General features: G+C 42.1%; 1 protein-coding gene across 3 annotated transcripts in view; it reads right to left on the bottom strand.

Moving 5' to 3' along the window:
* Positions 1 to 22,441, bottom strand: part of YAF2 (YY1 associated factor 2) — a 37,370-nt gene that overhangs the window by 8,428 nt on the left and 6,501 nt on the right. For 2 of the 3 annotated variants that reach the window (XM_063133993.1, XM_063133994.1), the window contains one exon: positions 3,252 to 3,404. In XM_063133993.1, coding sequence (XP_062990063.1) covers positions 3,252 to 3,404 — 153 coding nt within the window. Of the gene's footprint in view, positions 1 to 1,360; positions 2,185 to 2,584; positions 3,090 to 3,251; positions 3,405 to 22,441 lie in introns of those variants that run through there. The other variant, XR_010025824.1, reaches the window with a different exon arrangement.

The raw sequence follows: 22,441 nt of genomic DNA, 5'->3' as shown, positions 1-22,441 counted from the left end.
TCGTCTTGCGGTAGCACAGTAGCGGATGCAGCAGATGGTATTGTTTGCTGTGCACGGTGTCGAGGCGTCGATACCGTCGACATTAACTGAGCGGATGGAGAAGGCAGAGGCAACTGGCAGACTCTTGTTGTTGGAGGAGGTTGTGCATAATAACCTTCCTGCTGGTAGTAACCTTGATCCCCTTGAAAATATTGTTGAGGACGGTATCTTTCCCAGTCATAAGTGATGTATCTAGGCTGGGAATCAGAGTACTGCGATGCTCTGTCCCAATCTGTTCTTGAGGTCCGTCTTGGGGAAGGCTGTACAAGTTCTTGCGGCCTCATAGGTTGCCGAGCGGACGTTACCGACACTGAATCCCGAATTTCACCCTCGGACAAACTTGGAGGACATGTCGGTACCGTGGCCGTCGGTACTGACATAGATCTCGGTACCGAAGGTGACCTCGGTATCGAAGTGGTCGGTACGGCAGGAGGTGTGGAATGGCTCTTGGCCGATTCCCGACGTCGAGGTGACGGTACGGTGGATTTCTCCACGTCCCTCTTTTTCTTCTTCTTCTTTTTCTTCTCCGGCTCAGAAGAAGATATCAGAGTTCTGGCTGTTTTAGAGATTTTCTTAGCCATAGAACTCGATAAAGACCGACCAGGCGTGAGGGGTATCTCAGCCCTATTTGCTCTGGTCTGCACTTCAGTGCTATGGTCTGACGGTTTCTCCATAACAGTCTTTGTAACTGCCGTTTTACGGGCAACAGACTTATGAACCGCCGTTCTTTCCATCGAAGGGGCCTCTGTGGCCTTGAGAGCCTTCTCCCAAAGTAAGGAGCGGAGTCGGTCTGCTCGGTGTTTTCTGGTTTGTTTGGTAAAAGACATACAATGGTGGCAGGTCTCTACCACATGTCCCTCTCCCAAACAGATAATGCACAAAGAATGGCCGTCAGACGGAGGGAGCTTAGCTCCACACTTGACGCACTTTCTAAATGGTGCTTTGATTGCCATAAAGGCCTCACACGACCGAAGTCGCTGAGGAGAAATCTAACTACAAAAAACTCTTTTTTTTTTTTTTTTTTATATATAGATAAAGAGAGAAAAAGGACGAAAAAGAAGAAAGCTGAAGAAAAGGTAAGCTAGAAAGTATTTTAAACAGATTAACAGAGAAAACGCTAGAGGTAAAGTTATTCGGTCTAGGCACAACGGCGGACGACGAAGAACTGAGGTAAGGGCGGGAACCCCATGGACATGCGCGGTAGCGTGGGGGAGGGGTTCCCGCCAAAAACGTTCCACTCAGCTAGAGAAGGTTCCGGTCTGGTCTCTGCGCAGGCGCAAAGCCCATATGTGTGATGCATAGAGACCACGAAGAAGAACTTGTGGCCTTCTACATGTTGTTAAGATTCCATCCCTGATTATCCCTGACATTGGCCATGCTGGCTGAAGCTGATAGACACTGAAGTCCACAATTTTTTGACCAGCCACATGTTCACCACCATCACTTCAAAGAAACAAAGTGGCAACCCATGCACCTGCTTAATGATATGAGTTTTACGGGCCCTTCAGCTAGCTCCAGAGAGTAGTCCAGCTGCTGCATTCTGGACCAACTGAAGTTTTCAGAAACTCATCAAAGTCAGCACACATAGAGTACATTATAGTAGTCCAAATGAGGTTGCTACATGTACCAGTGGCAAAATGCTCATTTCCCAGGAAATTTTGCAGCCAGCACATCAGGCATACCTGGGGAGGAAAACACTCCTCCTACTACTACTACCACAACCTGCAAATCAGATCAAGAATCACTGCCAAGCTGAAAACCTGCTCTTTCACTGGGAGTGTGACCCTGTTTAGAACAGGCTGCACAGCTATTCCTAGCTCAGGTGGACAGTCTACCATCAACATGTTCATCTTATCTGGATGGATTAGCCAATCACCCTTTCCAAATAACAGTTCAGGGATCCCAGTGCTACATGGGGATCAGAGGAAAGGGTAAGATCTAACTGTGTGTCATCAGCATATTAGCTACATCTTACCACAGATTTACATACAAACTTTCCCAGTGGCCTCAGGTAGATACTGAATGGGCAATAAGATGGACCCATTTTAAATCTTGATTAAGTGGTAATAGGGCCTACCTGAACTGTTGTTAATTTTGCTGTCAAGGTAACAAGTGCAGTTAAGGAGGGCAGCAGGAATTCACGCTCTAACAGGGGAATAAAACATACAGTTTCACAGCCACTCCCATTTGCTCAATCATGGTTAATGACCATGATCATTACATCATAGGCATATGAACGTATGAAGCTGTCTTATAACTGGCAGCAATTCACCAGCGTCTCAGGCAAGGATATTTCCCAGCCCTTGTACCTGGGATTTCATGCAAAATACAGAAAACAAACTCTAGTTTCAAACTTTGGTTAATTTGAAACATGGGTTATATAATACATGCAGTGTATACTAGTGTATATTAATAGATACAGCTTGCATTCTGTAACTATAGATAGTTGGTTGCACCAGTGGAAATTCATTTTCCCCATCTGAGCATTGTTATGCTGTATGAAGAAGTGCAATGTGTGTACAACTTGTCCAGTTTTCAGACTTACATCCTTGACTGTCACAGCAAATTTCCCTTTCTTCAAGCTGAGGCCACATAAATATTTGAAGGGGGAGGCCCAGAGCCAATGGCTTAGTTTGCATCTTGCTGAAATGGTGGTCACTGTTATAAGGCAGATTTTATGTCCTAAATTTAAAGAGATAAATGTACCCTGGTTTCAGATTTTTCTAGAAATCTATGTTGTACCATGTGAATACTAAATTTCAGGGTTTTTTTTATTAATTGTGGAATACATGTACAAATATGATACTCCTGTCAATAAGTAAATAAGCCCAATCATTTTTATACATATAGATTAAATGCATAATGTGTCCAGCATCATATGGGCATAGATACAGCTACATTTCAGACCCTCTCCAAATAAACACACTCAGCTTTGTGGGATCCACTTCCCCATGGTGTGATCCAATGTTGCTGGGAAGTGTTTGAATATCACAACTATGTGGGTAGGGCTGATTGTGTGGGTCTTTCCCATATGATCATCACCCTCCGTCCTAAAGATGAAAAAAATATCCTTTTAATTTCACACACACGTTTTATTTAGTCACCATGTTGGGTCAAGTTGTCTTGTTAAACACCATCACTAAAAAAATGAGTAACTACTGCTTTAGTTACCCTTTTCTAAGAATTTTACAAGATAAAGAACCGAGGTTTACCTGGTTTTCTTATGACTGTTCTTTTTGCTAGTAGTTTCCTTTTCACTTTTTTCCTTTTCTACTTTGTCTTTTTTCTCTTTCTTTGATTGCGTAGGGGGCACAAATTGCTGGGTAACTTGTTGCGCAACCAGCTGAGAGACAGGTCGAGGTTTCCTGTGTGCACATGTATAAGAGAGTGTAAACTCAACAGCATCAGTAAACGCAGTAAATTTCTGCATAGCAATTATTTTTGTAAACTGATCAAACAGTTGAGGAAAAACACCCACTCAACACCAAACCTTGTACATTTATATAAAGATACACATTTCATTTTCAAAAGAATGCTAAGGCACACATTCCCTTGAAGATGAGAAGGTGCCTTGACTTCTATTAGCATAAAGGTGTGTTCAACCAAAGTGCCTTAAGATAATCTAACGTTAAAACTTCCAAAGAAGAGCTTGGAAAGAAAAAGTTCTCCTAGCATTGACCTTAAATGTCTGGTAAAGCGTATCCAGTCATGAAGTGCTTGTAATATGACAACAACAACAAAAACCCTATGCCTCAAGACTTGTATTTACTAAATTTTATTGTGGGAATAAAGAGATTTACAGTGTAATCATTTCCATGTCTACACAGAAATAAACCCCACTGAATTAAATTGGGCTTACATTTGCATAAATGGGGGGCTACTTAATTGAAAACTGAGATTTACAGTGCAATCCTAAGTGGTGTCAGGGAGAAGCAAAACAGCAGATCTATAGCCTCATACCAAGATTTGTTCATTCATTCACAGGGCATCTTGCGTTGGTGATGGTTTAGCTGGGCAGTTCAGCAAGTGGATCTTTTCATTTTAAATTCCCCAATTGATTAGGTATGCCAGATCCAGGCTGGTGTAACTGAGGGCTTTGTCATTCTTTAGATAGGATCTAGTGCTAAAATAAATAAAATGACTACTATTACAACTACTACTTTGTAATAGTATTTAGTAGTAATTAATCTAATCAATCTTTTAGATATTTAGGAAAACACTGAGCATATACATAGGTTTTTACTGCTATTTAGAACAGGACTGGGCAGAAGGGAGATTTACTGATAGATCTCTGAATGATGTGTGGTAGAACAGGAGTCCCAGTGGGGCAAAATTTCTGTAAAATTGCTGTCGTAACCCCAATACTGCTAATGCAGAGAATGAAATGCATTTCCTAAGACAATAGTCCCCAACGTTTTTGGATCCATAGGCACATTTGTGAATTTGAGAAACTGTTGTGGGTACCATTGCAAAATGGCTGCCATGGGGGATAGAACTAGTCACATATTGGCTGTCATGGACTCCCAGCTAGTCAAAAGTGAGCCAAAGAGGTGGCGGTGGGGGTGGGGGGGTGGGGCAAAATAGTGGGACTAGAAGCTGGGAGGGAGAGGAAAATAGCAAGGCAAGGACTAGAGGAAGGAGAAAGAACAAGGCTAGAGGCTGGGAAGGGGAAGAAATAGTGACGCTATAGTCTGGGAAGAAGGGGGAAACAGCAAAGCAAAGAGGTAGAGGGGAGAGCAAGGCTAGAGGCTAGAAAGAGAGTGAGAGAAGAAGGCTAGGGAGAAGGGAGAGTAAGAGTGAGGAAAAGGCTTGACAGGAGAGAAATAGTGAGGCTAGAGTTTGGAACTGGGAGAGAGACAGCAAAGGGGAAAGATCTGTGTAGTCAGATGATGGGGTGGGGCAAGAAAGCAATTCTTTCCTTCTCTGCCTGCCTTCCAACAGCTAATCTGCACCAGGTGCAGGAACAGGAAGAAGAAATTGGTTCCCTAACATTTTTCAAGGTTTTTATATACTAAAAAAATGTTTTGAAGGGGCAAATGGAGAGCTTTGTGGGCACTATTAGAGGTCCTTGCAGGCACCATGTTGAGGATCCCTGTGCTAGGATAAAGATCAATTTAAAGAGCAACTTGGATGAGACACGGATTTAATTAGGTTACAGCAGGGGTGGGCAACCTTTTTGAGCTGTAGGCACATTTGGGAATTTAAGAAACTGTCCTAGGCACCACCACAAAATGGCTGCCATGGGAGGCATGGCAAAGGATAAGTAACCTTCCTAAAAGACTGTGTACAAGGAAGAGGTAACTAAACAGCTCCTTTGAACCAAAGGTTTTCAGCATCAAGAGAAACCTATTTTACAGCCATTGCAATTGTCAGTAACAAAATGTTTAATTTAAAAAAAGTGGGGGAGTTAGGGCACCTTGGTGGGCACCGAGAAATGTCAGAGGATGCATTGGTACCTGTGAGCGCCATGTCATCTACCAAAGTTACAGTATATTAACATTTTTAAAGTCTGTGAGAGAATTAAAATTTGCATAAATGAATAGAAGAAATTACTGCCAACAGAGCCCTGTCAATTCCCCATTCCCAGATTGTTGTGCATGAAGAAAAAGAACAAGCCACTAGAATTCTGCAAGCTCCAGTCATCAAAACAAAAGTCAGTTCTTCTATTTAGTAAAGTCTCTGAGATAAGAACATCCTTAGCACTATTCTTTCTTTTCTTTCTATACTGCCCCAAAACTGAAGCTCTCTGAGAAGTTTGCGTAACAAAACTTGAAACAATAAAATACAATAATATAGTAAAACATAATATGAAAACCTTAAGTTTAAAACAGAATAAAATCAAAGTAAAAACCAAAAGGCAGAGTCAGAAGCAGTGGAAAGATCTAAAAACACATTAACACACTTCACCCCCATCTACAGAGACACTTTCTGAGGCGGTTCTGTTTAAAACTGAATTTTCATAAATTCAGATTTGCTCCCCCTGTGGGATGCTTGGGGCTCATCTACACCAAGCAGGATATTCCACTATGAAAGCGGTATATAAAAGGTGGGAGCCACACTACTGCTTTATAGCGGTATTGAAGTGCACTGACAACTCTTGGGGCCCATGACACATCTACACCGAGCAGGATATAACACTATGAAAGCAGTATGGCAGTGATATATGGTATGTGTCAATGGGCCCCAACAGTTGTCAGTGCACTTCAATACCACTAAAAGGCAGTAGTGTGGCTCCTGCCTTTTATATACCGCTTTCATACCACTTTCATAGTGGAATATCCTGTTTGGTGTAGATGAGTCCATAGCCAATTCAGCAGTGTATACATTTAAAAAAACAAACCCGCTTACACAGAGCAAACAGTACCCGGAACCGTATTAGTTCAGGGTTGTGTGGGCAGAGTCCCACGAGTAGAAAGAAACGCCAACAATTATTTTTGTGTAGATGCAATGAGCAGAGAGTAAAAAAAAGTCATCCCAAAAGCCATTCCCAATTCCCCTTCCCTCTCTCCAGTGCTGAGTAAGTGCAATTGAAGACAATGTGATTTACAAAAGAGAACAGGGCTCCTGCAGCTTTAACTGTTGTGATGAAGAGGGAATTTCACTAGGTGCTGCATGCATACAAATGACACCTGCTGAAATTCCCTTTTCTGTACAACTGTAAAGATATAGGAGCCCTGCCCTCCTTTTCATATGGTCACTCTATTTAAAACAAAAAGCAAAGCAATTCCTAACTCCCCATCTCTCTCTGCTCCCATGCTGAATAAGCACAATTGAAGAAAATGTGTTTTACTTCTGAGTATATGCAAAAACAAAGGGCAAAGCAACCCCCAGTTTCCCACCCCTTATGTGAAGGTCTGCCCCTCTGGGTAAGCAAAGATTTTTTAAAAAGGCAAAGCAATTCCTAACTCCCCAGCCCTCTCTCTGCTACCATGCTGAGTAAGTTCAATTGAAGACAATGTGAATTACTTCGGAGTAGACATGTTTAGACAACTCCTCTCCTTGCGTCTACCCTTTGATGATGTAACTTTCCCTTCTGCTAATCAGTGCTGCCTCCCCACAGCCGGTGTTGCTAGTTGAGGTCACGCAGATTCCCAAACTGCATTAAAGCTGGGGTGATAGGAAAATCCATCACAAAACAACTTTGCAAAAGTCAGGTTTTACAGCATGAAAACCTGCAGTTGCTGCAGAAAGGAACGTCACGTGCCACAGTTGTGTGAGGCGCAATATCACCACAGTGTAGATCCACCCTTCATGCCATTCAGCAGGAGCACCCAGAGAAGGGCCTCTGAAGATAACCCTAGAATACAGGCAGGTATATCTGGAAGGAGACAATCCTTCAGGTAACCTCTTCCCAAGACACTGAGGAGTTTGTAGGTTAATACCAACACTCTGAATTGGGCCTAGAAAATGACTTACAGCCAGTGCAGATCATAGAGCGCTAGCATAACCTGATCAAATTGGCCAGGCACTGTCAACAATTTTGCTTCCCTATTTTAGACCAGCTAAAGTTTCTGGACCATTTTCAAAGGCAGTCCCACATATAGAGCACTGCAATCATCCAAACATGAGGTTAGCAAAGTACGAATATCTGAAGCTAGGCTATCTCTGTCCAGATAGGACCGTGTTTGGTGTATCAGCCTACGCTGATAAAAGGCGCTCTGTGCCACCAAGGCTATCTGTGTCTCTAATGAGAATGCTGGGTGTAAGAGCACCCCCTAAACTATGAACCTGATCACGTAGGGGGAATGTAACCCTCTCCAAAACAGGTTGAATATCACTCAGCTAGGCAGACAAACCACCCACGAACAGTACCTCTGTCTTATCTGACTGAGTCTGCTTATTGGCCCTTCTCCAGTCCATTATTGTGCCCAGGCACTGATTCAGAACAGCCACTATCTCACCTGAATTTGATGAAAAGGAGTCAGAGCTTAGAGTCTGTCATCATCCGCATATAGATGACACCTCAGCCCATACTTCATAGGACTTCCCCCAGCAGCTTAATGTAGATGTTGAACAGAATGGAGATATAATAGAGCCATGTGGCACCCCATCGCATAACTGCCAAGGGACAGAGTAATAATCTTCTTCTGCCATCTTCTAGAACTGGCCATCCAAGTAAGAGTGGATCCACTGCAATACAGTATCTCCAACACCAAGTCCAAATAACCTATCCAGAAGGATATCATTGTTGATGTTATTTAAAGCTGCTGAGAGGTCCAAGAGAATCAACAAGGTCACATTCCTCATATCCTTTTCTCAGCAAAAGTCCTTCCATAGGGCAACCAAGGCAACTAGACCTGAAAGCCTGTTTGAATTGATCTAAATAATCAATTTCAATCAAACGTGTCTGGAGTTGAGCAGCAGACATTTGTTTAGTCAATGTTAATGGAACTGTTAGTCCATTTAATTGAACTTTTATATTTAAAGATTATTAGTATCATAATTAGTCTGCACTGGTGATCCTGCGTCTTCTATACAGTGGTCCCCTGTAGTACAGACTCTTGAATACTTTCTAACCATAACCCTGCATGCAAAACTACTGGATATTAGTTCCTTTTTTAAACAGATTAAACAAATCATTAACATAAATATACACTGTGAGTCCTGACTCTTGGAGCTTGTTTAAAGCTCCTTTTCCACAGCTTGAAAACATATGATTTACTCAAATTCCTACAAAAGCAGTTAGGATACTTCCTTGTATTATATAGTGTCACAAGGAAGAACATAGTTATCAGTAAGAAGATCTGCAGATTGCAAAGTTTTAATGATGTGCTTTATTTCTCACTGTATTGTTTACTGTTTGTCTAATGAGCTCTCATTAAAATGAGGCACTATCTTATACTTTATTACCTTGTAAAAGTACAGCTGCATGGCCTTGGTCAAAAACAAGAGCTGTGATATGTATAGGAAGCACACCGGTGGAAATGAGATTCAAACTCATGACCTCCTCTGCCTCATTCAGGGAACATTACCCTAGGACAAACTGACAGACACACACAGACACACAGAATATGCCTGGTCAGTTTAACTGCTGATATACGTTTTGGCTGTTCTTAGCATAAATTAAAAATAATTTGATCCTCAAAGAAAATTGACACATGATTGATTATCAATACATAAATGGTTTAACAGGTCAGCTGAAAACACCAGGTCAACATGCAATGCCAAATCAGTGGGGAGCAACACTGATTATGAACCTACTGAGGCCATAGCTAGACCTAAGGTTTATCCCTGGATCATCCAGAGGTCAAACCTGTTCATCTAGGTGACACACAGGGGATCCAATGCCTAGGCAGGGGTGATCCTGGATGATCCCAGGATAAACCTTAGGTCTAGCTGTGGCCTGACTAGTCTGACATTACTTTTCACTTCATTTTTGTGTAAATAAAAGAAGCCTAAACTAAAACAAATATATTTAGCAAGACATAAAACAATTAAATGGACTCTAAAGATAGCTGGATCCAAACTTACCCCTCCATGCCTAGAAGGGCTGCATCTGTTTGTGGAGATAACTAGGATCAAATGGAAGCTCCCTCACTAGAAAAAGGGGGTGAGGTTGCAATTTCCACCAGTCCTTCCTTCCCCCTGCTGCACTACCTTCTATATACTGGTTTTAAATATATGTGTATTTTGCTTGTTTTTGTGGTTTTTTAAAATCTTTGTATATTGTTTTTAAGTGTTTTTTTATCTTATGTGAACTGCCCAGAGAGCTTCGGCTATGGGGCAGTATACAAATGTAGTAGTAGTAGTAGTAGTAGTAGTAGTAGTAGTAGTAGTAATAATAATAATAATAATAATAATAATAATAATAATAATATGTTCCAGAGGGGGCCTGACCCTTCAGAGCAGATGCTGGAGAGCATAGGCTGTACAGAGGGGAGCAACTTGTGGCCCTTCACATGTTTTGACCTACAACTCTCATCAGACCTAGCCAGCACAGTCAATAGTAAGGAATGATGGGAGCTGTAGGCCAAAACATCTGAAAAACCACATGTTGCCACCTCTGAGCTAAAATGACACCTTCTGCCCAGTTCAAGGAGTTGTACTCCAAGCAACTCTGTATCCAACCCACAGTGCTGCACAAAATAACAGCCAGCTAAAACATGTTGCCTAATTTTGAACTGTCTGAATTATAGTTTAGCAACATCACATCTTGTGATTATACCTCTAGCAGTTATTAACTATATCTAAACAGAACCTCCATATTTAGAAGCAAATGTTTGATTACCAGGGGATAGGTATTCCCATCATGCCTTCTTTTGAGAACTTTCCAGAGGCATCTGCTGAGCACTCTTAGAAGCAGAATACTGAACTATATGTGCCTTAGTCCTATCCAGTAAAGCAGTTCTTGTATTCTAAATTTGAACTGAAATGATTGAGAAGTATAATCCAAAGAAATGATACATTGTTACTATTTAGTTTGAAACCTACAAGTCACTTTGGCTATTTCTTGCAGCAGTAAAAACAGCAAGTGAGCCTCTGGTTGCACTCAGCTCTCTCCAATTCATATGTCTCTTCTTTGGACTACAGCCAAGATCAAGTTACATGAGCAGTATGTCCCGTTAGTGTTCAAAGCAAGCAGTGTTAAAGCAAAGCATCAAAGATTCTTTTATTGTCTTCTCATTGGTACACAGAAACTAGTTTTAGGCTTCAGATTCACAGCTCCCTAGCTCCATTTTACTTTTCTTTTAACTGAAAAAGTGGTTTTTCTGAAGTGTCAGATCTTTAAAAAAATTGAGTGCTTTCATTTCCCGAAAAAAAATCTACCAACGATCAAGTAACTGTGCTTGTAATGTAACAATCATTGAAAAACTATAGTTGCATCCCTATTCATATCATTTTAAAATAAGATGTAGTAATGTTTACTAGGGGTGTGCACGGACCCCCCGCTCCGCCCCGCGGGCCGATCCGAAAATTTCGGATCGGCCCGCTCCGCCCATACTCCGCTCCTCTTCGTCGCGGAGCTCCGGCTCCGAATCGGAGCTCCGCAGTGGAGGGGAGTGGTGCCAGGTAAGGCCGGGAGAGGAGGGTGGGAGGTTTACCGGGCCCTGCCGCCTTCGCCGCCCGTGTGGCAACGGCAGCAGAGCCCGGTAAGGGACCAAGGGGGAGGGGGGCCTTACCTGCCTCCGTCCGCGGTCTGTCGGCTTCTTCAATTGAGCCCGCGGTTCAACCAGGAAATCTGGGCTGCAAGTGCGACAGCGACAGGGCCCGGTAAACCCCACTTACCTTTCCGGCGGAGCTCCGGATCGAGGCGAAGGATCTGCCTTCACCTCGATCCTCTTCGCCACGCTCCACCGGCCCCCCAATCCTCTTCGACTCCGCCTTAAGGGGAGGCGAAGCACCCCGCTCCGCTTCTAATTCGCCGGTCCGATTAGAAGCGGAGCACATCCCTAATGTTTACGGAGTTATTTCTTGATCTGTACAGTTTTTAATGGAAGTAAGGGGAAGCACTGCTAGGAACTCTCATCTTTGCCCACAACGTATAGAACTCAACCATAACAACCACTGACATTTCAATTGGTCCTTGGAAAAGCAAAAGCTAAAACTAAATTACAATATGAAAATAATCCGTCAAAGCTTCTGCCGATGTCAAAATAATGCACCAGACTAGGAATTTAAGTGACTGATTTTTACTTAAAAGGAAGAGCATTCGATATAACATATTTAACCATTCATATTTAATTTATTATGTAGTTAAATAAATTCATACAACTAATTTTAGCGAAGACATTTGTTAAAAAACAATGAATTAAATAACCCTGTTCAAATAAAAATTGACTATTTTGCAGACAATCTCAAGTTATGTAAGCAATTGTGGCAATAGCTTAAGAATGTTCAAAATGCTGACAACCTTTCATATAATAAGCTTATCCAAAAAGAGAAATTGAAAATCAGGCAACAACTGAAGTGATTAATGAATAAAAATGCCTTATTTAAAACTAGCATTCCAGGTTCCTCATAAGGCCTTTTTAAGCTATGTTAAGTATGATAGCTTGAAAAGGCCTTTCGGGAAAAGTTAGATTGCATGTGTTTCTTGACTATAATTGTTTCCAGGTGGAAAACAATACAACTCTAGTCAACACTATTTTTAAGAGACCCTTTGAAAGAAAATAAGACTTTGGTACAATTGAAAATAATATTTAATGTTGATCATATAAAAAAGACATTCATATTATTTATTGCAGACAAACAGAAACAGCACATAAATGCAGAGTTACTCTGAACTCATCCATGTTTCTAAACTTTATAGACATTTGCAAATATGTACATGCTCATTTCCTTTGCTGGACTGGTACAGTAATGAACTTTTTAAGTCTACAGAAAGCCTTCAAAGAACCATTGAGAGGTGTCAGTGCAATGGTGACCAGAAAGATGATTCCACACAATGGTGTGGTTTCCAGGTTGACTACAATAAACCATGACTTAGCACTGAGTCTACAAGCCTCTGCCTTAGCAAATCCTTGGGCTTGTACACTCCCCTTTCCCAATTCCTGCTCAGCCAGGAGGCGGCCTTAAACAAGATTCAGTTTCAGTTTTGATGGTTCCTGGCTTGTCGTTATGTACAAACCATGTATAACATGGTTTAAAACGAATTGTAGTCCACTGCAGAACAAACCAACTTTAAATCATGGGTTGTTTAGGTGGCTTTTTTAAAACAAAATTCACTCAGGCTCACAGAGGCTCGTCCACATAGTACTGCATTATTGTTTAGTGTTATGTTCGAATACAGCATTGTCAGATCATGATAGTAATGCTTTTACCTTTGAGACACGGATATTATACTTTCTCTGACAACTTTGACTTATGTCTGGATGGGTTGGCCAATCATATTAAAACCAAAAGGGATCCTTAATAAAGCTTGGTCCTTATTCTCATGTTTGTATGTGTGTAACATGGAACTGACTGGCAATAAACATGTCAGTGGGAATAATGCTATTTTATTGTTTTGCTGCAAGACACTGGAACCATGCACATTATCTTTTGTCCTCAGAGCCATGGGTCATTTGGTAGAAAAATATACGGTCTATCAAAGTAAAGCAATCTGGATATAGGAATAATTATTTCTCTTAGTCTTCATATGGAAAATATACAGTGTAACCAACTAGAATACATATAACGCAATCAAAAGCAATCAAAAATCTACAACACTGAGATAGTTGATGCATGAGCATTACAGTTCACACAAAAAAGTACTGATAAATAGGACCTTTGCAACTATTGTTTGGGTATGGGTTACCACCCCCTTTTGATTAATATAGCATTAATATAATGATTTGGAAAACAAACAAACCAGTATTTCAGTAAGAACTGCTCCTTTGTTCTTATGTTTCCCTATGAGTGATTTTAGGAGGGATCAGAGATACTCTGCTCTATTTGGGTTAGCAATGTGAGACCACTACCCCAATCCATAGTTCCTTGCACACTGATTGTATACACATAACTGTATGAAAGAATTTGGAGCAAATGAGATGTGGTGGATTGTGGGACCATGTTCTGGCTCACGTGGAGAGCCTCCAAGGATATAGGAGCCTTTTCTCTTAAGACTGTCACCCTCCATGAGTACAGGTGTCAGAACCTGTGAAAAGGGGGCAGGGCTAGAGTGCTCCTTCTCCTTGCATGTTTGCTCTATTCAGGTACTGAATACCTGAATAGGACTCTAGTGTTTCTGTACAAAAATGCAAGCTAGTGATGAAGAAGACATGGTAGCTGCTAATAGACATTATATTCAAACATTTGCTAAGCTACACTTACCAGCTATCCTACAAGTTCAAGATTATGGGATGCAACAAAACTTCCATTGAACTGAAGATACTAGGTGTTTCCATGTTCAATGGTGACTTGGAAATTCAGTATGAAGAACTGACATAATAATTGCAAAACCAGCTATAATCACTGTGAGTCACTGACCCAGTTTGTACATAATCAACAAACCATCGTTTGTTAACTATGGGTTGTTGAAAATGCAGCAGGAGTAAGCATGTGTGCTGGTTCCCGGTCACCTGCTCCCACTTCAATAGACATGGGATGATCCATCCCTGCATTGTGCAGTGATATTCAAACCTGGGGGCCTGGATTTAACGATGGGTTCAAACTTTGAGTTCATCATCCCCAAACAATTCAGAGTTCCAGGTTCAGCTGCCATGTTAACCAATCCAGGGGTGAAAGTGTGCAGGAACCAGTATGCACACTCGCTTCTGCTCATGTTCTCAACAACCCTGTTTCTTAACTGTGGGTGGTTGTGACATGTGAACCTGGTCAATGTGGTGTCAAAAATTTAGGATAACATCAAATGACACTGTCATGGCACACACTGAAGCCTACATCATGAGAGGGAGAAAGGAGAAAAACAAGTTAGTCCCCAATTTGCCCTTCCCCTCCTGTGTTCCTCACTGCTGTCACCAAGTGAATGTCTTTATATTTCCTGGCAGCTTCCACTAAAGCAGCCCTTTGTAACTGATATCTCCAATGGACTTCCTTACTGACCCAAACAATTCATTGTATTGAATAGAGTGGGAAGGCAAGTAGGTGTGGTGTGAAAATTAAGGCATCAGAGCAAGGTTAACCCTGTAACATTTAATTTTTACTAAAAAAATTGAAAAAGAGCAACACAGTATTGCAATGATATTTCTAGAGGAAAACTGCAGACTTTAAACATTTTTATGGTTAACTACAAGAACAATTAGGCTATGAAAAGAGTATGAAAAAAATGCATCACTCCAAAGTTCCAGTCTTTGCCCACATGCTGCCAGATGTTTTGGACTACAATTTTCATCATACCTGACCATTGACCATGCTGGCTGGAGCTGATAGGAGTTTAGTCCAAAACATCTGAAAGGCACCACATTGGGGAAGGTTCCAAAATATTGTCTAGACTGTTCCCCTATTTAAGCCAAGACCTATTAATAAAACATTTTTTCACCTCATCTCACTAGTTTGGTAGTACAGCTTCCAGCCTTAATTTCTGCTTAGTTTCTTTTGTCCCTGGATTCTAGGACATCTGCCACCTTCCACCATGGGTTCTTTATTTCAATTTCTAGCTCTTGAGCTAAGTACCTGCTTGCCAGCTTCACTTATATGAACTATTCCAATTCCAACTACCTCACCCAACCTCTTAGCCAATTAAAAGGGCAGAAGATTTTTGCTAAGTTTCTGGTTCCCATAGTACCTGGTTTTAGAGGGTAATTATTTCCCACCCATCCTGTTAGGTTTGAGTTTCCTGGGCTGATCCATGGGCAAAAACAAGTCTCTAAACACCAAATTAAATTTAAATGGAACACAGCCATTTTGTAACTAAGAAAAACACAAAATGGCTGAACAATTTCATTCCTACACAGACACAAATGTATAATTCTGCAATGGAACGGAAAAGATATGCTGCATGTGAATGCAGTATCTTGATAGTAATAATAAAAAAGTATCTGACATTGCAGGTTTTGTGCACAGGCTATGCTTTGAAATAAAACTCCATCTTAGCCATGTTGAATAATCTATAGATGTGTCAAGAGCTACAACTTTTTAGCCTAATTAAAACAAAAGCAATGTCTGCGACACATGAGCATTCTATATGTTCTGCTCAGCAGAGAAGGTGGCACTAAAAGAGATGTGATATATACACACAGCCCAGTAGTGTAACTAGGATGAGTCAATAAGTGCACTGATCCTGAACAAGGGCATCTATCCTGAGTGGACAGGAACACATAACTGACAGAGATTATATAATATACCAACAGTGATTAAAATAAATTTAACTATGCATTAAGATATACATGGAGCTGCCCTTGAAAATGGTCTGGAAGCTTCAACTAATGCAAAATTCTGTTGTTCTTATCTACATTCTGAGATCAGAGGTAACAAAGGGAACCCCTACATGCCATTCTGTCTGGTTTGCCTAGGTCAGGGGTGCACAATGCAAAGGTGGCTTGTACTCCCTAAGATAGGTTGTTTGACACCCCAGCCCAACCCATCCCGGTGCCAATTTTGCCTTAGGAGCCTTATCCTCTGAGGACAAGGGTCAGTTTGTGGACAATGACAGCCTTCAAAGAATTTACAAACTGGTCACAACTGGCCACTCACTTTCATAAGGTCCAAGATGTAACAGGACTTCGAAAAGCTTCATTGGACAACAATATGCAAGCACAATGGTGGCACAGAAGTAAGAATTATTTGCTATCAACACCATGGAGTAGACTTTAAAATGGGCTCTAGTCTGTGTTTGGTCAGATTTGTCACAATTCTTCCTCCATCATCATCCCTATCATATCGCTACCAGTTTCACAGACAGCAAGGAGCCAACTGAGGTCTAACAAGTTAGAAAGCTTGTTTAGGAGCAATCACTTCAATCATCTAGGCCACATATCTAACCTACAGGTTGACCAAAGTTTCAATAAGAAATTCTTCCAAAACTATCAGGAATTCATCCAGGTCTATCAGTCTCTGTATGTGGGTGATTTTAATAGGCCCCATCTCTATAGATCAGAAGTACCAGAAAATCTAATCCCTATCCTCATGTATTCTTGTCTCTACAACAGAGGAAGTTAACCAGAATGGGTTGGGGCGGGGCACTCTCCAGGCTGAATGATGTCAGAAGATGTGACCTCTCCCTCTGATACCAAAGAGGTAGGGCCACATACCCTGATGTAATTTGGTTCCCAATGAATCTCTCAGCAAAGCCAATGGATAAGCCCCACAAGCAATGAAGACTCTTAATTTGCCCCATGCCATTGGAAAAAAGATGCAGAGCAGATGAAGCTGTGAAGCCTGGCTTTGCTTGTCCTTCACCTGCAAGCAAAGCTCCTGTAAGCGCTCAACAAGTACACAGCCACCACTTCCACAACCCCTTATCTCTGATCTGTCCACTAAAAGGGGAGCCATGCACAGGGGAATCCCCTTTCTACTTCCAATCACAGACCATTGAAAAGGGCATTCCTCTCCTTGCCTCCCCTAAAAGACCCCAAGTCCCCACGCCAGGGGGTGGGACCTGGGCGTGGGTGGGGTGGGGTAGGGCTGCAGAGGGAGCCCAAGCCTCCACAGGCTGGATAATCAATGTCCACATGCCATATTAGGCCCACAGTCCAGAGGTTGCCCACCCATACTCTACAGGGAACTGTGCAATCCTGCAGCATCACATAGGTAAAGGTCATTCCCACCCTATATCACCCAAACCAAAGTGGGACTAAATAACAGTGACTAGTGGGGAGAGTTATTCTTGTTATGATTTCCACCTTTGTCTTTCTACGCCTTTCCAAAATGCATGAGACTTGAAAAAGGCAGTGGTGAGGCAACTCCTAAAGAAACTCTCCATGGACCCCAAGGACTGTAACAACCATCAACTGGTAGCAAATATCCCCTTTTTAGGCAAGGTGCTCAAGCAAGTGGTTGCTGTGTAACTCCCAAGTGTTCAGGAATGAAGGTGATTACCTGATCTATTTCAATCTGGTTTCAAGCTTGGTTTTAGCACAGAAACTGCCTTGGGATAACCTGCAGAAGTACTAGGAGTAAAAATATTCTACTTCTGTCAGCTGCTTTCTATAACATTGACCATGCTATCCTGCTAAATAGGCTGAGTCATCAGCATGGTGTTTCAGTGGTTCTATTCCTATCAGGATAATTGATTCCAGAAAGATACTGTTAAGATGACTTGTGGCACTACACTATAGGTTCTCACAGCCTTCCATCTTGACACCTATGATTCTACAAAAAGAACAAAGACCCAGAGTTCAGAGAACTATACAAGTAAAATTGCAGAGTTGTTCTCTGAAGAACAGTGTGCCATTCAAGACACCCAGGACACAATTGTCTGCTACTCACCCCTCAGCAACTTGGGGTTCTCCTGCAAGGGCAGTGCCTGCATGTTCTGTGTCACATTCCAGCCCCTGCATGCCAGCATATACGAGCTATTTATGGTGAGCGTCTCGAACCCAGCCCCAGAGGCCCACCCCATCTCGAGCAAGAGCAGTCCGGCAGCCCTATGGACTAAGAGTTAGCCTGGGCCAATCCCAGAACTTCTTCCACCAAAAGCCAGCACTGCAGCACTTCATGAGGTCAGGCAGCGCTATGGAGCGCGGAGCCATCACTCCCCTCATGGGCTCTACAGTGGGCCGCCCCCTTTACCTGCCCCCTGACAAGGCAAGTAAAGTTACTTTGGCCCTTTTACTTAGATTCCTTTTTTGTATATCTATGTAACTGTATAAAGCAACCATACCCATGCGAGTAGTCCTATCATGTTATTCTGGCATGCATTTATACTCCCTTTTGAGCAATTCTGAACATCAAGTAATGAGGAAGGTGAACTGAACTATTAGAAACTAGAATACCAAATAACAACCCCAGTGTAGCCATGCTTCAATGACTCCTGTGATTGTCATGACAAAAGAAAGGAGAGCTTGAACAAAATGAAAAGTAGTATAATTTTTAACATCCCAGGCCACGACGAGGTCAAGGCATCAGAGAACATTGTCATAAGTTTCAGTTCATACCACAAAACCTGAATTCTGATAAAATATCTGTATCTCCTTCAATCATAAAACATGGCTAAAAGCATAGTTCCTATAAGTCTGAAACATTGATATTGGAGCTCATAAATATTTTATAAAGACATAAGAGATGAGTAAGTGGTTGTACAAAACAACTTCAAGTATCATTTTAAAAACCCCAAATATTTTATTTCCCAATGAACTAACTATACCTTTCTCAACAGCTACAGATAACTGTTTTGTTAAAATCCTCCCAAATGGGATGGCATCAGAACAGATATAAATGGGACACATTAGCAATTAATCCCTGCACTCCCTCCAAAGCGAAGAAGGTGCACAAAATTTTGTATTGCCAGAATCTCTTTCAATATCGTCCCTTGTGGGGACTGCACTAGGTGGAAAACAATCTATTTCTATGCCCTCTTTAATTTGAAGGGTAGAGGAGTCTCCCTACCCAATCTCCTCCAATTGTGGGAAGACATCAGAAGACACTGAAAGAGGCAGTATTATAAAACAGAGCACTGGAGTCTTCCAGATGAGGCTTTTATGGCACCATCACCCTGCCTCATTCATGGAATTATATGGTGGTCATCTTTCCCTTGTAACCTTCTTGTGTTTTCCCAATTCTTCTTTCACCTTTTTTCTTATCATAGAAAATCTGTTAGATTTTTTAAAAATATGGAATAGCTACACAATGCCTTCTGGCTGTTGAGTATTGGGACCCTTCCATCTAGAAGCACCCTGTATCCTCCTCCATCAGTCCGAGTCTAGGACAAGAATGTGCGTGTTCATTTCAAATATGAAATCTGGTATTTAGTCACTAAATTTAGTGTAACAGAAGCATTCTAAAAAATCCTGCTTCCTATTTTTTTTTTAGAGAAAAACTTTCTAGCTATCATGGTTTTGAAAAACAACTTGTAAGCAGGATTCAGTCTGATGAAGGTTTAACACGCATATAAGCAAAATTTCTGCATTAGAATTTCAATACGGCTGTAATCCTATACCCACTTACCAGAAGGTAAGTCCCATTGAACTCAATAAGACTTCCATTTGATAGGACTGGACTATAAATTGCTTCTTTTCCCTTCTGTTCAGTTAACTTTCTAATCTACACTTGCCTTCCCCTCCCACCTATCCAAAATATCCAAATTTGAAGTCAAGTAGTAAAGTATGCAAATTAACTATTATAAACATGCATAACTACTATATACACACATATCTATTATATACACTAATGTGCATGGGGATGGGGAGAGAGATACAGTGTACAAAAATTCCAAGACATCCCCCCAAATATGGGACAATAATATTTTCAAGCTTACAAATGTTTATCACTGGGTTAAAATAATGCTAAACCATAATACTCCTGTTTCCATCAAGGAAGAATGCACTAAATGAAATAACTTCCTGTAACTATTAAGATTTTATTGTAGATATAGCTCCTCTCACAAACAAAATAATATTGCAGAGATATAGTGTTAACTAAATATATGCTCCAATATGTAGACTAGGGATGTGCTCCGCTCCGATTAGGAGCGTAGAAGCAGTAGCGGATTGGCCTGCTCCGCCTTACCCAGAGGCGGAGTAGGAGCGGACCGCGGACCCCCTAGAAGCAAGGCGAAGAGAAGCGACCATTTTTCGGAGCTCCGAGTTCAGTCGGAGCGCTCCGGTCGCCATCTTGAAAACATTTCGCCATAGGATTGCATTGCGGCAAATAATCGCGCATAACTACGTTGTTTTTGAAGCTATCGTTCTGGAAATTCTTGTGCACAGAGAGTCGTGGATGGGGGTCATTTTGAGACCACTCTCAACTTTCTGCGTTGTCTGGGTCGCGGGCTATATTTTTGTGAAAATCGGGTCAACCGCGCGGCTCAAACTGCCTTTTCGGCTTTTCGCCCATAGGATTGCATTGAGGGAAAGAATCGGGGATAACTGGGGGGGGGGGTTAAGCTATCGTTCTGGAAATTCTTGTGCACAGAGAGTCGTGGATGGGGGTCATTTTGAGACCACTCTCAACTTTCTGCATCGTACGGGTCGCGGGCTATATTTTTGTGAAAATCGGGTCAACCGCGCGGCTCAAACTGCCTTTTCGGCTTTTCGCCCATAGGATTGCATTGAGGGAAAGAATCGGGGATAACTGGGGGGGGGTTAAGCTATCGTTCTGGAAATTCTTGTGCACAGAGAGTCGTGGATGGGGGTCATTTTGAGACCACTCTCAACTTTCTGCATCGTACGGGTCGCGGGCTAGACGTTTTTAAAAAATCGGCGGGAAAAATACCTTTTTCAAAGGGCTGAGGGGCAGAGTCAGCTCCCGGTCATGATGATCCCAAAGTTGGAGGAGGGCATAGGCAAAACAGGTAACTTGGGATTCTGGGAAACTTCTCTTTCATCTGAACGGGCTTTTCCCCGTGTTTTTTAACACAGTAGCCCCACCAAATGCACAAACACAACCTGAAATCATATACTAAGCCAAGAATAAGAGATAGAAAAACACAGCACTGCTCCCCACCCTAACCTTGGGGAACAACTGAATCGATGTGGTGCAAGGGGATGAGCTCCCCTAGGGCATCTCATCATGGACGTGCCCCCACTCTCTCCTGCACTGGAAGGCCATTAGAGCCTTCCAAAGAGAGTAAAACGGTGGAGCAAATGCCTATCATGAGTTGAAGTGAATGGTCACTTTTCAGTGGTGGAGCAATGCCTGTTCTGAGTCGAAGTGAGCGTTTTACTTCTTCTCAGAGCTGTGGCTGTCAGTGTCTTGAACTGGCAGCTACTTCCCCCTCCCCCGGGCACGTCCCCCTATTGCTGGTAAAAGACAGATATAGCCTTTTAAAAAAAGTTCTTCTTGTTGTTTATTGAGCAACACTGCTGCTTTTAATTCCACCCCTCCTTTGTTTATTGATTGATTTATTCCATTTTCTATGCATTACTGGCTTATCCTTGGCTCACTTCCTTATGCCCCCAGAAATGCCAGCTGCATGCCTGCCTGCCTTCCCTCCCTCCTCCCCTGCCCACCTCGCAGGGATGGTGTGTGTGGGGTGCCCGATTTTCAAAAATTCGCCAAAAATCAGGGGATGGGATTGCTTTGAAACTTGGCATGCGTGTGTATATCCCCATGAGGTGTCATGGTGCCAAACATGAGGTTTCTAACTTGAACAGAAAAAAAGTTGTATAATTTTTTAGCTTTCAATGCAAGCCTATGGGGGGGGGGGGAACGGAGCTCCGGATCCGGATCCGGAGCTCCGGGCGGAGCGGAGCGGAAGTGGGCGGAGCGGGGGCGGGGCGGAGCGGCCCGATCCGGAAAATGGCGGATCTGCAAGTGAAGCGGAGCGGGGGGTCTGTGCACACCCCTAATGTAGACCCGTTTGCATGTCACCAACAATTCAGTTAACAAATTCAGTTGTTGGAAATGCAGCGTGAGCGAGCGTGTGAGCTGATTCCCATAAGCCTGCCCTGCTTATGCTGCTCTAAACCACTCAGAGATGCTAAGTCTCTGGGTTGTAACTGTGGGTTGTTGGTGATGTGCAAACTGGGTGATAGATTTTCTGTACATAGATTTTCTGTGGTCAGGAACCATAAGCACAAATTAGACGTGCATCCAAATACTAGATGTCATCCATCTGCACTACATTGCTTTCAATGGGATGAACATCCAGATATGCATCCTATTAATATTCTGCAACAAGTAGAGCAGCATGAAAGCATAAATTCATTTTTATTTTACAATATTGTTCAGTAAATTTCATCCATGCTCATATCTGTCTACTATTCAGAACAAATGGAATAAACATAGAGACTTATAATTAGCAAACATATATATTATTGAAACTGCACATTTCTGAGGACACAATTACTAGCATTTCTCAGCACTGAAGGTTTCTCAGATTACCCTGCAGCACAGTGCAATATTTGGCAGTTGTTTTACAATG

This window comes from Elgaria multicarinata, chromosome 9 (genome assembly GCF_023053635.1).
Source record: "Elgaria multicarinata webbii isolate HBS135686 ecotype San Diego chromosome 9, rElgMul1.1.pri, whole genome shotgun sequence".
Classification (NCBI taxonomy): Eukaryota; Metazoa; Chordata; class Lepidosauria; order Squamata; family Anguidae; genus Elgaria; species Elgaria multicarinata.
This window is presented reverse-complemented; position numbering and strand designations above follow the sequence as displayed.